At 45.4% G+C, this 14,092-nt stretch overlaps 1 protein-coding gene across 1 annotated transcript in view; it reads left to right on the forward strand.

The window, feature by feature from the left end:
• The first annotated feature begins 2,319 nt into the window (after nt 1-2,319).
• NET1 (neuroepithelial cell transforming 1) overlaps nt 2,320-14,092 on the forward strand; it is a 54,850-nt gene continuing 43,077 nt past the window's right edge. The window contains exon 1 of the mRNA XM_065842246.2: nt 2,320-2,527. Coding sequence (XP_065698318.1) covers nt 2,403-2,527 — 125 coding nt within the window. The 5' untranslated portion in view covers nt 2,320-2,402. The remainder of the gene's footprint in view (nt 2,528-14,092) is intronic.

Consider the following 14,092-nt stretch of genomic DNA (forward strand, 5'->3'; position numbering starts at 1 on the left):
TTCTACTGCCTGCTGGCTGGTGGATCCTACAAGGGTTCCCGGTCGTTCAGATCCAAGCTGCAGCTCTGCAAATAGATCTAAAGATGGGGAACTAGACGGAAAACTCATTTGATAAGTCCATGGCTCACTGCCTGCTGTGCTGTGATGGGGTAAGCGCTCGGGGATGTGGCCACTGCAGAATGCGAAAACCAGGAGGGCTTGAAAGGTCTGAAGGTTTTCAAAACCAGGAGGACACAGTTTGTGGGTGGCTGCTGTAGAAACCAGGGTCCAACTGGGGGGGTCTCTGGGGTAGGAGGCAGCTGTGGAGATGGATTGGAACGAGGTGAAAGATTTTGGCTGGTAGAGATGAAGTGTGTGAATGTCTATCAGTAACTGTAAACCAATACAAATGAAATTACCAAGTGAGGCAATACAACTCGTTTAATTGTTTAGGTCTGGACAAAAATAGAAACTCCACGGTCTTGTCATGTTAAGTCTGCTCTGGAATAGAATAAGCAAAATTAATTCTCTTAGCTTTGGCATAATACGAGTGCTGAGTCTGACTCCTCTGGCACACTCTGCTGAGAGTAAGCCTGGTGTATCGGGTGTGTTAATCTTTCTCCTATTCCAATGGTATATTTCAAAATAGAAGCACAACTTCTTTCTAAAACCTTCAAATCTTTGTCTTGCATACTGTTATGTTAAACCTTTTGGCAGGCTGCTCTGTTCCGCTTAAAGAGGGGGCATCTACTTTTCTGAATCGAGCTGCAGGTTCCACTTCAAAAGGTAGACTTGTTTTTTTAGTATCTCTGAAGAATCCATTTCTGATTCACTACTAAAATACAGCCAAGTCAGTGAAATGCCTTGCGCATATGTGGGCTTTTTAATGGATTTCAAAGCATTTCGTCCAACTGCTACACAGAAATGGAGATCAACCTGCAACCAAAATGAAGATGATAAACTGTAAAAGCCCATTCCAGAGTAGCTACCTGGAGCGCCAGCATCGTTAAAGGGAGATTTTTCTGCCAAAACTGTCTGGTCTAAGAGCAGATTTGCACTCCAGAGGAGATATTTCCAATTTATAAGCAATGATAAGCCACCCTCTCTTATAGGAACGGTTGAGCCTGCCACCCCATCCCCTCCATGACAGTCACTTTCCACAAAGGGCTGAAATGGAGGAAAGGAAAAATCTCAGCCAAGTGGGACGTGTTTCCAGGTGATAACCCCCCCAATCACACCGAAACTTTCACACAACATCTTGCCCAAAGCACCACTGGAACCCAAAGTGGGGCTGGAGGAACCGTGGGGGCTGCTGATCACTTTTCAAGGCAGTTTCTGGGGTTTGCTCGCCAATGTCTGTCTGGCCAAGGCATTTGCTTTTCTCCAGCTCTTTTAGGATTGAAGCTGCGAATGGTTCACACCGTGTTTTCGTGCAAATGATTCGGGGATGAGGGACAACAGCCTGCATTTAAATCACTTGTGTGTGTTTTGAGGGGGGTGTCTGAGGTAAATTTTCGACATTTGAGCTGATTTCTTGAGGTGTGGGTTTTTCTTTTGGAGGGGGGGCAGTTGTTTCACCTCCAGCTCCTTGTTGTGTTCTTTGATCTAAATCCAGGGAAAATAAGAAATTCTGCTGAAGCGAGTTGGGAGAAGGGAATGGAGTTGGTGAGGGGCTGGAGCACAAGTGTGATGGGAGCGGCTGAGGGACCTGGGGGGTTCAGCTGGAGAACAGGAGCTGAGGGGAGACCTTCTGATCTCTGAACTGCCTGAAAGGAGCTTGGAGCCAGGGGGGTCGGGCTCTGCTCCCCAGGAACAAGCGCCAGGAGCAGAGGAAACGGCCTCAAGTTGCGCCAGGGGAGGTTGAGGTTGGATGTGGGGAACAATTTCTTCCCCAAAGGGCTGTGGGGCATTGGAACAGGCTGCCCAGGGCAGTGCTGGAGTCACCATCCCTGGAGGGGTTTAAAAGGCATGTAGATGAGGTTCTCAGGGACATGGGGCAGTGCCAGGGTTGGGTTATGGTTGGACTCGATACTCTTACGGTTTTCTTCCAACCAAAGCCATTCTATGATTCTATGGCCGGGACGGAGAGGGTCGGTGACTGGCGGGCACATCGGCTCTGTGCCTCAGTTTCCCCCCAGCCGAGGTCCTCCCAACTCCCAGGAACACCAGAGGGCGCTGCGCTCTCTGGGGGCGACAACCCTTCCCTCCACCGCCCCTCTTCTCTCCGCCCCGCCCCCTCGTTTGCCCCGCCCCGCGTCTCCCAGCAACGCGCTCCACCCTCCGCGCTGATTGGTCCGCGCCGCTACAGCCGCCATTTTCAAACCGCCGGTTCGCCGCTGCTGTCTCCGCTGCCGCCATTTTCGGCCCAGCGGAAGCGGCGCGGCCTGGTCCGGTCCCCGCCTTCCCCGGCGCGACGTGTCACTATGGAGGCAGAGCCCGTGGGCCAGAACCCCCCTCGACGGACACGAAGTAGAGCCAGTGCCGGGGCCCGCGCCAGCCGCTCGCCCCCGGCCGACAACACTCCCGGTGCGGCCGCCTCCTGCAGCCGGTAGGAGCCGCGATCCCTCCCCGTTCCCCCGTCAGGGGCTGAAGCCCTGTGGCCTCCCCTGGGTCATGCCCGTCCCGCGAGGGGGAAGCCCCACCGTTCTCCTGTCTTACAATGTGGGGGGGTTCTATTTAGCCTGACATGGACTTTAAACTTTCCTGTCTTGTGAAGGGCTGGGGGGACCCCTCACCCTCCTATCTTACAAAGTCCTTCTGTCCGGCTTTATGGCATCCCCTTTCTGTCTCACGAAGGGAATTCCTCTCCTGCAAGCTCTAGGGGACTCTTTGCCCTCCTACTTCATTAAATGGACGATTCTCTCCATCCCTGCTCCAGATTGTAGCTGATATCTCCCTCTCTGCCCTCTAATGGAGGACACCCCCCACCCACCTTAGCAGGCTTTCCCTCCTGTCTTATAAGGTGAATGTACATGTTTGCAAACTTAGGGGATCCCCGAGTATTCTGTAATTAGGCAAGGGGTCCAATGTCCCATTTTACACATGAAGAGTAGAGAGGGGATGTTCCTCAAGTCATAACTGGCTTTCCTGCCACATAAAGGGGGTTAAACTGTTCCTATCTCCACCTCTGGGTTTTTGGGCTAAACTACCTCTGGGTTTTTGGGCTAAACTACCTCTGGGTTTTTGTGCGAAGACTTTCCTGGTCTCTTGTGGGGGTGTCTGCCTGACCATGTGAGTTTGGGAGAGGGAGCAGAGGATCCTTGTTGCTCTTCATTATGGGAATAATTGGAGGGTGGGGTGTCTTTTGCATCCCTTGGACTGGCCAGACCTCCAGGACTCCTGCAAACCATAACACAGGATCAGCTATTTCTCCTGAGCAGGGGGAGACCGGCCTCAGCTCCACTATCATCCCTGGCTTTTACTCTGATGTTTAAATCACTCTGCACACCATCTACTACTGTGACTTTGATATGCTGAATTTGGGAGGCTTTCCCAGGACCACCCAGTGGAAGGAATTATGACTTCTTACATTGACCTGAGATCAGCTTATCTGTGTTGACCCCAATAATGATACCTGGCTGTGTTTACGAGCGGGTTGTGCCCTATCAGCAGCTGACCCCTGAGTGACCCATCTCCTGCCGACAAACCCAGACTGGTCAGCAGAGACATGTGTTTTATGTTGCCCTCAAGGTTAGGAAGTAACTTTTGCAGGTGATGTAGAAACAACCCAGTTCTGACCAATGTGGCTCTAGTTACCTCAGCCCAGTTTCTACCTCCAGATGTGCTGTATTTGAGCAGATGATCACCCCCTTTTACATCTAATGGGGGACTGCAGCCTTTTGCATCCCAGCCTGGCAGGTGCTTTAGTTGGAGTGTGGTGAGAGATGCTCCTGCTCTTCCACCAGCCTCATTTTGCCATCAGAATGGGTTGAAAAGAAGGTGACTGGGAAATACCTTGTTTTAAAACCTGATGAAATGCCCCACAGGCTGAAGTGGATGTTGCCAGTCATGAGTTTTGTTCCCCAGGGCTCAATAGTGCAGTCAGTTCTATTTAATCTCTTCATTGATGATCTGGATGAAGGGGTCGAGAGCACCCTCTAAGTTTGCAGATGACATCAAGCTGAGTGGGAGTGTTGATCTGCTGAGGGCAGGAGGCTCCACAGAGGGATCTGAAGCGATAGGCTGAGGCCAATTGTCTGAGGGTCACCAAGGCCAAGTGCGGGTCCTGAACTTGGGTCACAGCAACCCCATGGACGCTGCAGACTGGGGCAGAATGGCTGAAAAAGGACCTGGGGGTGTTGATGACAGTGGCTGAACATGAGCCAGCGTGTGCCCAGGTGGCCAAGAGGCCACCAGCATCCTGGCTGGGACCAGCACTGGTGTGGCCAGCAGGCCCAGGGCAGTGACCGAACCTGTGCTGGGACCTGGGGAGGCCAAACCGCCAATCCTGGGGGCAGTTCTGGGCCCCTCATGCCAAGAAAGGCCTCGAGGTGCTGGAGCGAGTGGAGAGAAGGGAATGGAGCTGGTGAGGGGCTGGAGCACAAGTGTGATGGGAGCGGCTGAGGGAGCTGGGGGGTTCAGCTGGAGAACAGGAGCTGAAGGGAGACCTTCTGATCTCTGAACTGCCTGAAAGGAGCTTGGAGCCAGGCGCGGTCGGGCTCTGCTCCCCAGGAACAAGCGCCAGGAGCAGAGGAAACGGCCTCAAGTTGCGCCAGGGGAGGTTGAGGTTGGATGTGGGGAACAATTTCTTCCCCAAAGGGCTGTGGGGCATTGGAACAGGCTGCCCAGGGCAGTGCTGGAGTCACCATCCCTGGAAGGGTTTAAAAGGCATGTAGATGAGGTTCTCAGGGACATGGGGTAGTGACAGTGCTGGGTTATTGCTTCAACTCCATCGTCTTGAGGGTCTCTTCTAACCAAAATGATTCTAGGATTCTTTATTAGGTGACTCAAATCAAAGCAAGGTCAATGTTGATGAGCTTGGTTTTTTTTGTAATGGCTGGTTTCACTAATCATTGTGTGTTCTGCATGGCAGAACATTTTAATGAACTTTTAAAAAGAAATGTTTTTATAGAAACATGCTGTAGTATTGTCTCAAAGATCAAACTGTAGCTCCTAATTACCACACTTGTAAAGCACAGCATAATTGAAGACTTCAGCGATTTGCTGAGGTGATGAAACACACTGGCTTGGTTTCTGGGATGGTCGTGCATTCCTTTGTGAGGCTGGTCTGTGTGGAGAGGCCCAGAGAAATTGCGATAAAACTGGGAAAGGAGTTTATACAGGTAAAATATCTATGCATTAAACCTTCGTCTGGAGACTCACAAGCAAGATGATGCCAGCTCTGCACATAGATGTGGTCTTGTGATGTAGGTAGAGCAATTCAAAAAGTTACTGTCTTAAGGCTTTTTTCACAGAATATTGGAAAACTTTAACCAGGAGGGACTTCTGGGAGGTCTCCAGTCCAACACCTGCTCAGAGCAAGGCCAGCTTCACCTTTAGGTCAGGTTGCTCTTAGCATTGACCAGTATAAGGTTCAAAAACCTCCAAGGATAGAGATTTTCTTACCTCTCTGTGTCCCATCTCCGGAGTTCAACCACATGCATTGTGGCAGAAAATATTTTCCTTCTAATTGTAATTTTCCTTGCTGCAGCTTGTGCATGTTTCTCTCCATCCTGCTGTACGTACCCAACAAGGTTCTGTCTGTTTTTTCTCTACCCTATTTTTATTTAGTTGTAAGCAGCATTTAGATCCCTTTTTGCCTTCTCTTCCCCAGGCTGAAAGCCATCAGACTCTCCTCATTCACCCCATGATCCAGCCCCAGAATCATCTTCTTTGCCCTCAGCTGAACATGCTCCATTTGTTGATATTTCATGTACTGGGAGGCCCAAAGCTGAGCCCGATATCCAGATGGGGTCTCACAAATACCGACTGGTATCATTTGACCTGCTTGCTGTGGTTTTGCCACCCTAGTAATGCAAAGCCAACCATCTTGCTGTAAACTGCTAGTAACAGAATTTAAATTGTTTAATCCCTTCAGCTGCTGGGGAAGTGGCAAACTAGGACAGAGGGATGGATTTGGGTTTTGTTGTTTGGGCTTTTTTTTAATGGATGGCTTGGTTTGGTTTTGTTAGTTTTGGATTTTGGGGTTTTTTGGGGAGGAGTTTTTAGTTTTTTTCTTTGGGTTTTTTGGGGGGATTGTTGTTGGTTTGGGCCTTTTTTGTTTACTTGTTGCCTTTTTGATGGGGGATTAGTGTGGGGTTTTATTTCCTTTCTTTTGTTTGTTTGGTTTTGAGTCTTGTGGGGAGGTTGGTTTGTTTTGATTGACGGGGATGTTGTTTGGTTGGGTTTGGTGGTTTTTGTTTCTGTGATTTTTTTGGTTTGTGTTTAAGAAAAACAACTTGGCAGCAGGGTTTTTTAAAAAACACTTTAGCCAAATATCCAAAATCCATCTCCTCTGAGTGGTCCTACTGCCAGGCTCAATTCCTGAGCTTTAAACCAGTCTAACCTTGCATGGTCCAATACAGGTTAGTGTGTGATTTTTTTGTTGTGGTCTTTTTTTTCCCCTCATTAATAGCGACTCCCTATGTCCACCTGTTGTGGGCAGGATCTGCACTGCGGTCTCTGGACCAGGACAGCTGTGAGCTCCAACTGTTTGCGCTGGTGTTGTGCTCTGAACACCCAGGCTGCTCTTAACCAAAAATCCACCAGCTGTGGGCTTGAATTCAGCTCCATGAAAACCACACAGAGCACTTAAACAAATGCCCCTACTCCCCAAACCAGCACTTTTGCACTGGAACATAAACAAATTTCAACACATGCACAATAAGTTACCTCACTCCCCTTGTCAATTTGCCTGAGCCTTGTGTGTGTGCACATATGCATGAAAAAGCTTTTGTCTCCAGCCCTGTAACCTGACCCTGGAGGAGGAGCCCTCTGCCCACCAGCCTGATTTAAGTCAAATATCTGTCCAGACAGAAACAGAGCTCCCGTTGCAGCCCCGAGTCCTCTGCTTGAGAGACTCTGTGAATGCACTAAATACATTCAGCACATGTTTGAGGGCAAGGTAATATCCTTTATTAGACGTGTCCTTTTGCAGACCCTGCCTTGCTTTTGTACGCTGAGACTCTCATTCTACAACATTCCTGAGCAGTCTCAAATCTGCTGTTTCAGTGAGATTTTTTTTTTTTAAAGTATTAGTGTGACTTGCATAAGAAGCATCAAGTTTCACTTCTGTGATGCTAGAGAATTCCTGACGCTTCCAAAAGAGGAGTCTGTGGCCGGGGAGCTGTGATGAGATGTGGTTTGGACATAGTATTTGTAGTCAGCCTCTTGTCTGTGTAATCCCAGAGCTGTGTCTAAAAAGAGAGGAGACAGTTGATAGCATGCTAGAGACACTGACTTCACACAGTTATGAATGGTGAATATTTCCTCTGATATCTCCAATCTGCTTTAACATCTTATAATTTTCCATTCAATCCTTTTTGGCAGTACCATTGCATCTCTTGCACAGCAATGTGAATCAGTTTAAGGCATAAATATGAGAAGTGATTGCTCTGTTGAACAGAGGAGGGGCCCAAGGAGACTGTGTGCGCAGAGCTGTCCTGAAGGAAAAGTGAGCAATGGGTTTACCAAGAACAGATTCTCTCTGTTGCCAGCTGGTTTCTGACCCAGAATCAGACTACATTATTAGTTCCTGGGCAAGCATTTCTCTGAACTCTGTCCCTCCAGCTCTGGCTGCTAGAAAACTACCAAAAAACAATTGCAGGTGGGCTGGGAAAGATAAAAGAAACTTTGATTTGGGGTTGGTTTGCTCTGTAATCTTGTTCCCAACTTCATAGTTTATCTAGTCTCAAAGCAAACGCAGGTGAAGCTGGCAGCTCAGGGCCATGTTATCTCTTCTGAGGTAACACACATAAATAAAACAGTGAGTCTCCTGCCCCAGACACGCCATCTAACCCCAACTTGCATCTTGCATCCATCTTCATGAGCCAGTATGGAACTCCCTCCAGCCGGGATGGCCCAGCACTTCACCGGGAGGAAAACACTTGCAATTCTTTTTAATCTTCATCCAGAGTCAACCGTTCTCTGCAAAATCTAGAAACATTTTGTAGCTTTCATATTGCAGGAGCATCTGGAGATGATTGCACAGGTTGGAATTCTACTGTGCCGAACTGCTGAGGATGGAGATGGGCTGTCAAGTCACATCTAATAAATCCCTAACTCATGCTCCCTTTGAATGTCTACATCTTCTCAACCCCTGATCCTATGGTTCGTATGCGGTTTTGTGCCTGTTCTGTTAGTACTTGCTGAGCACCTGGGGTCTCAGACCTTGTAAAGCCAGCGCAGTTCTGAACAAGAGCAAGCGATGTGTCAATTTGAGACATGATATCTGCAGTGGGAAGGAAAGAGAATCACAGTTGATTGTGCATATTCATGTACTTGTAAATATTTTAATTGTAACTGTCACTTCTCAGTAGTTATTCAAATGGGATTAATCCAAATTAACTGGTATGGAAGGATTAAAAGTAACTAGTGTATTTATGTAGGTCATGTTAAGGTGGAAAGATGCTCGGTTGTCAAGTTGTGCAAGCAAGGGTGGTGTCACGATGAGCCCCTGAGCAACAGGTGCTCTGGAGCAGGCTGACCAGTGTCGGCTTGAGAAACGAGGACAGACAGCTTCTGTCTGGTGTGATGGACACATGAGGCTGACAAAGGAGCTTGGTGGAGCAGCCGGTGTTGGAGAAGAGCCTGGAGTCTGGGTTTGTGTTTTCTCACAGATGGTGCAACTGTGAACTGCTGCCAAAGATGGGGTCTGGGTTCCCCAAACCAGCTCCGTTCCTGCTGCTTCCCTCTCAGCAGTGCCAGTCGCTGTGTGGCTGCAGGGTAAACTGAGTTGTTTGTTTTCTGTTGAACCTGTGCCCAAAAGAGAAGTTTTACACTTAATCAGCAGCTGAACCTCCTTTCCTTATGGCCACAGGATTGCAGAATTAGGCTTGCAGGGATCTGGCTGGGAGGAAGGAACAAAAATGACCCTTTTTTGTGTCAGCCTGCAGGTGGAATGTGAAGGAGGTTTGAAACAAAACTTTTCCTGACAATAGCAGAAGCAGGAGTAAAAAAGCTGGTTGTCCACATGGGAGAAGAATGGGTTTGAAGGAGGCATCTGAAGAGAGTCCTTCTCGAATTATACGTTTACATATTAAAAAAAGGAAAATCTTCCCAGATCACCCACTTGTTCTGCACAATCTGCAGTAAACTCTTCAACTGGCTTTTATTTATTCGCTATACACATTTATACTACTACTAAAAGTCAGTTGTTTGTTGGCCAGTGACCTAATGCTGTGTTGTGAAGGTGTTTTTGATGGTGATGGCTCTCTTTCCTTTCTTCTCCCTAATTATGGCTTTTCTGAAATGAATGTTTGTTTGCTCTTGATCTCTGTTGTGATTAAAGCCTGTATTCCACCAGACTTTCTTGGGTTGGTAACACAGTAATGAAGAGTGCAAACATACACTTTTCCTTCCTATTATCACATCAAAGTTAGCACAAATGGAAACTTTTACTCCACTGAAGAAGGTAGCTATTAAAATGCATCACTTGAACATAATTGGAAGCTCTAGTGTAGCTTTCAGAAAAATATCTAAAGGCTCTCACATTACTGGTTTTTACTCCAAAAGCATCTGGGTCTGAATGTGTTCAGGGTACGGTAGATTTATATACACACATTTCAGTCAATTTTCCTTCACAGGAGACAAGTAACGCTGCAGTATCTGTAGTATCCTAGATTGTGTCCATATTTCGGCCTGAAGTTACTGTAAGAGAACACTGATACTTTGACAATAGTTCATAAAAATGAAATAAGTCTTTGAGGTTTTTAAGGGTTAAAACCCCGCTTGTATACTTTGTTATTTGTGCTTCTCCTCATCTGTCCTTCCCAGGAGAACTACACAATGTTTCAGCAACTGAGAGAGGAACAAAGTATCCCTAAAACTGAGCGGTTTACACTGAGATAAGTGATCTCGTGACATTGTATTTTTTCCTTTATTATTGTCTTTCAGATAAATGGCTAGTACCATTTTAAGGTCATGTTTCCCTACACTTCGAGTGACAGGGACTTTATTAAAATCTAGTATGTTGTTCTTATAGCAAACTGGAATGAAATCCCAACCTTGCTGGGCACCTATAAACAACTATTGGTACAGAGGACCCGTCTTGTACCTGGGGTTTTCCTGCAAGGGACAAAGAAGTTGTAAGTGTACCTGACCAGTCAGCTCACAAAATAGTTCCTGTTTTGTTTTGTGGTTTTGTTGTTTGGGGTTTTTTGTTGTTTGTTTTTGTGGTTTGTGTTTTGGTGTTAAAACACAGGAATAATTAAAAATAATAATAGAAAAAGCTGAAGTATGTGCTTCATCAACTTTGAGTGGCCTGTGGTCAAGTATCTCTAGGAAATGCTGGTGGTACCTGTGAGGATGCTCTTCTACTCCCAGTGTTCTCCCAGTGCAGCTTGGTGTTTCTCAGTCCTTGGAGATGCTGGAAATGAATGAAGTTTCTCATGAGGAAGGTGAGATGAGGGTTGAGGGAAGAAGGAAAGACCTGTAAAATCATTTAGAGCTTTCTTTTTCTTAACCACAGTACTGCTGTTTTGCCAACCTACATGGCAAGTGCCACCAACCAGTTACTAAAACCTATTAAAACCTTTCAGCGCTCTCAACATTACTTTGTGTGAATGCTGATTGTGGGTAACACCAGTCTCTTAATTACTGTATGCTGATGATAGCCTGCTTGTTATTGTCTTGTAAAACAGAAGTCATGCTACACTTACCAAATAATTATCTTCCCTCACAAATAATTATCCTCCACATCCAGTTACTTAAGGCTCACTATTACTGCTTCAATATTTTCAGGGCAAGCTCATCACGGATATATTGTGGAATGCTCCCTTTAGATAAGTAACTCACAGTGGATGAAGGCACAATATTACTGCTGGGCTTAGCCAACTTCAGTCCTGTGAATCAAAAGATAAAGGTAGCATCTCGCCTGTCAACACTGTCCCTTGATGATAAGAATGAGTCCTTCAATGCTTTTGCATATGTTGGAATAATCTTTGTGTGTGCTGAAGGTGTATATTCTATCATTAGGGATGTTCTTAACTCTAGTTGTCTCTTCTGACCAAGGTCTGAGGCAAAGGTTGGTGTGGTTCAGTGTGATGGGGACAAGGCCTCACTCTTCCCCACTTACTTCTGAGTAGCTACAGTAGTTCTTAAGAAGAAACAAAAAAGGTACTTAATCAAATCCACTTGCAGCAGAGATTGGTATTGCTCTCCTGGTATCGTAGAGGTGGATTGTTACAGTGTTCTTTCCAAAATAACAAGTTATGTTAACACCTACATTTCCTATTTGGATAGGAATAGGGAACTGAGGTGTTGATTTCCTGCAGCTGCAGGACCTGGTTTTATTTACTTAATCCCCTCCTCAACTCCAGGAACATAACAGACCTTGTACTTGCATCCCTGCTGGATAAAAAGGAGTTGTAAGAACTTGAGCTCTAACCGTCTGGCAGAGACGACACTTCAGACCAGCATCCTGGTACTTTGGTGCTTTTCGTCATGTTGAGTAGATGTAAAACCAGCACAGGCTCCAGGTGCAGCTGCTCTCCTGACTGCCACACCTTCACATGAAAGCCTAGAAACTGTTAAACTTGAAATATTCCACCAGCTCTCATTGTTTGCCCTTAAGCTTTTGAAAGGGTTTAAGTCCTAGTTTGCTTCCATAGTGTTTTCAAGAGCTCAGATCAAAAATAATTGAAAAATCCGTTTCTTCACAAGTTTTTGTTTTGTTTTTCTTGTCTAAATCAGAGATTAAAGATGTAAAAACTACTTCCAAAACTACTTCCAAAACTCCTTTCTGGCCCAGCTGGACTCATAAGTCTTCTGATTATCAAGTCTCCTGTCATTCATCCTCACATGCTGGCATGCAGGTTTCCAGGTAGTAGCCAGAAAACCTCATGTTCTTCTTGGTGGGCCTTCTAGAGACCCCCCCAAAATTCTCTGTGAAGCTGCAAGGAACAATATGAAGGGGGCAAGGAAAACTGGCAGCCTCATGTTAAATGTTCCCTATTAATATTTGACCAAGGCTTTCGCTTTCTATTCTATTAGGAAGCTCTTACTTAATTGCTTTCTGCTTTCAATTTTTTGAGCAGCTCTCTGTCTTGCTGAAGTTACGCTAAGTAAAAACCAACTTGTTAGGATTTGAAAATGTTTCTTCTTCCTCTGGGCTTGATTTTTAGGAACCGTTGATGTGAGCAAATGCCTTGGACCGTTTTCCAGAAGTGTCAAAGTAGGTGTCCTGCACTAAAGTCCCCTCCAGCTCTTATGAAATAATCACAGAAGCTGTTTCTTTTAATACAGTAGCACAAGAGAAATGCAAAACACTTCTTGACCTTCCTCATGTATTCAGGAGGGTGATGTTTGCCTTGAATTTAGCTTATTAAAATATTAGGGGTTTTGTTTCACGTCTATCTTTTTTAAAAGTACTCAGGATAAGCTGTAGATAATCTTCTATTGCCTGAAAAGAAAGATTTACTCAGTCTTTGCCTGATGTAGGATGTGGGAATATGATAAGCAGTTGTCTAGATTCACATATATTAAAAGTACGGATAAATGGTTTAGAGCATTTTAGGGTGCGTGTCCGGTGGCTGCACATCTAACCTGTGATTCTGTCTGTAGATAATGAACAAGGACTCATTTAACAGCTTATTAACATAATTTTATAAATGAAGGATTCTTAAGTAGGGGCTTATCTTTGCTGGAGACTTGGAGAAAGACAGGTGGAACTGATTTTAAAATACATTTATTTATATATTGTGTGAGATAAGAATGAAAATGGTATCTTTTGGCCATTGTAGTTGATGTTACTGTCGCTGGTAGTGAACAAACACAGTTTGGGAGCCTATGACTGAAAATACATGAATGAGGGAAGTGTAATGGTGAGTTTACATCTCAAAATCAGAAATCCTGGATGGACCCAGAACCACTCCGTTTCTTACAGCCATTGGTTGTACTGAGTTGTCATTCCTACTTGATTTCCTGATTTGCAAAATCCTTTTTTGTTGGCCTTTTTGGCAACACTTCTACAACGTTGCTAAGATTTAAAAGCAACACGCAGATGAAAATATGACCTCACTGAAGCCAAATTCCTTGTAAATTTAGTGATTTTACCATAGTATTCCAGGATTTTACCCCAGACTGCTTTGTACAATGGATTCATTTCAAGTACCAGGCAATCTGACAGCCATGGAAACTTCCCATCTCAACTCACTGGAAAACTTCCATCCCTATTGTTAATACCTGTTTTTTACCTCTGCTGTTAGTTGGCTGAAGTTCTTGTTGCTTTCTCTCTATTTTTTTCCCCTTTCCCCCCTTTCCTTTTTTCCTGGCACATCTGCCAGTATATTTTCTACTTAAATTTCTGCATCAGCTTTAAATCTGCTATAATCTGCGGTGTTGCTCTGAAGAAACAGCAGGAAATGGGGGGTTTCTGGTGAGTGTCAAGCGCTGCAACAATGAAACTTAAAGGAAAGTTTCGAAATGCCTGAGAAAGAAAAGCAGCGATAAGGCCGCCCTGACGATAATAAGTGGAAGGAAAGACTCTTCCCAGAAAGGAACGTGATAGGGAGAGATGAACAAACACTGGGAAGCAATGGGGTGAGAGAAACAAAATGATTCTATGGAAGTTTCCCGAACAAATATAATTTATAAGTGGGGAGGAAACAACTGGTGATGATCCTGTGGCTGCTGAGGTGAAGCAGTTAATGAGGATGGAAAAGCCCTTTTCCCCAGTTTAAATCAACTGAAGATCAGATGGTGCTTAAACTACATATGGACAATTCCCAAGGAAACTAATGGAAATTGAGTACTTGTATTCCTTGTATACCAGCAATGTCTGGCTGCTTTTTGAGAGTTAAAAGATGTAAATATTCAGAGCGCACTGAATTCTTATTTACATTTCAAAATTCTGCTCACAAGTATTCATGTTTGCATCGGAGTTGTTCTTGAAGAGAGTGTTTCTTGTATAATGTGTTTGTATTTAGTGTGGGTGTTTGTGATGGTGAAGCTGGTA

Source organism: Patagioenas fasciata, chromosome 1, assembly GCF_037038585.1.
Source record: "Patagioenas fasciata isolate bPatFas1 chromosome 1, bPatFas1.hap1, whole genome shotgun sequence".
Lineage (NCBI taxonomy): Eukaryota > Metazoa > Chordata > Aves > Columbiformes > Columbidae > Patagioenas > Patagioenas fasciata.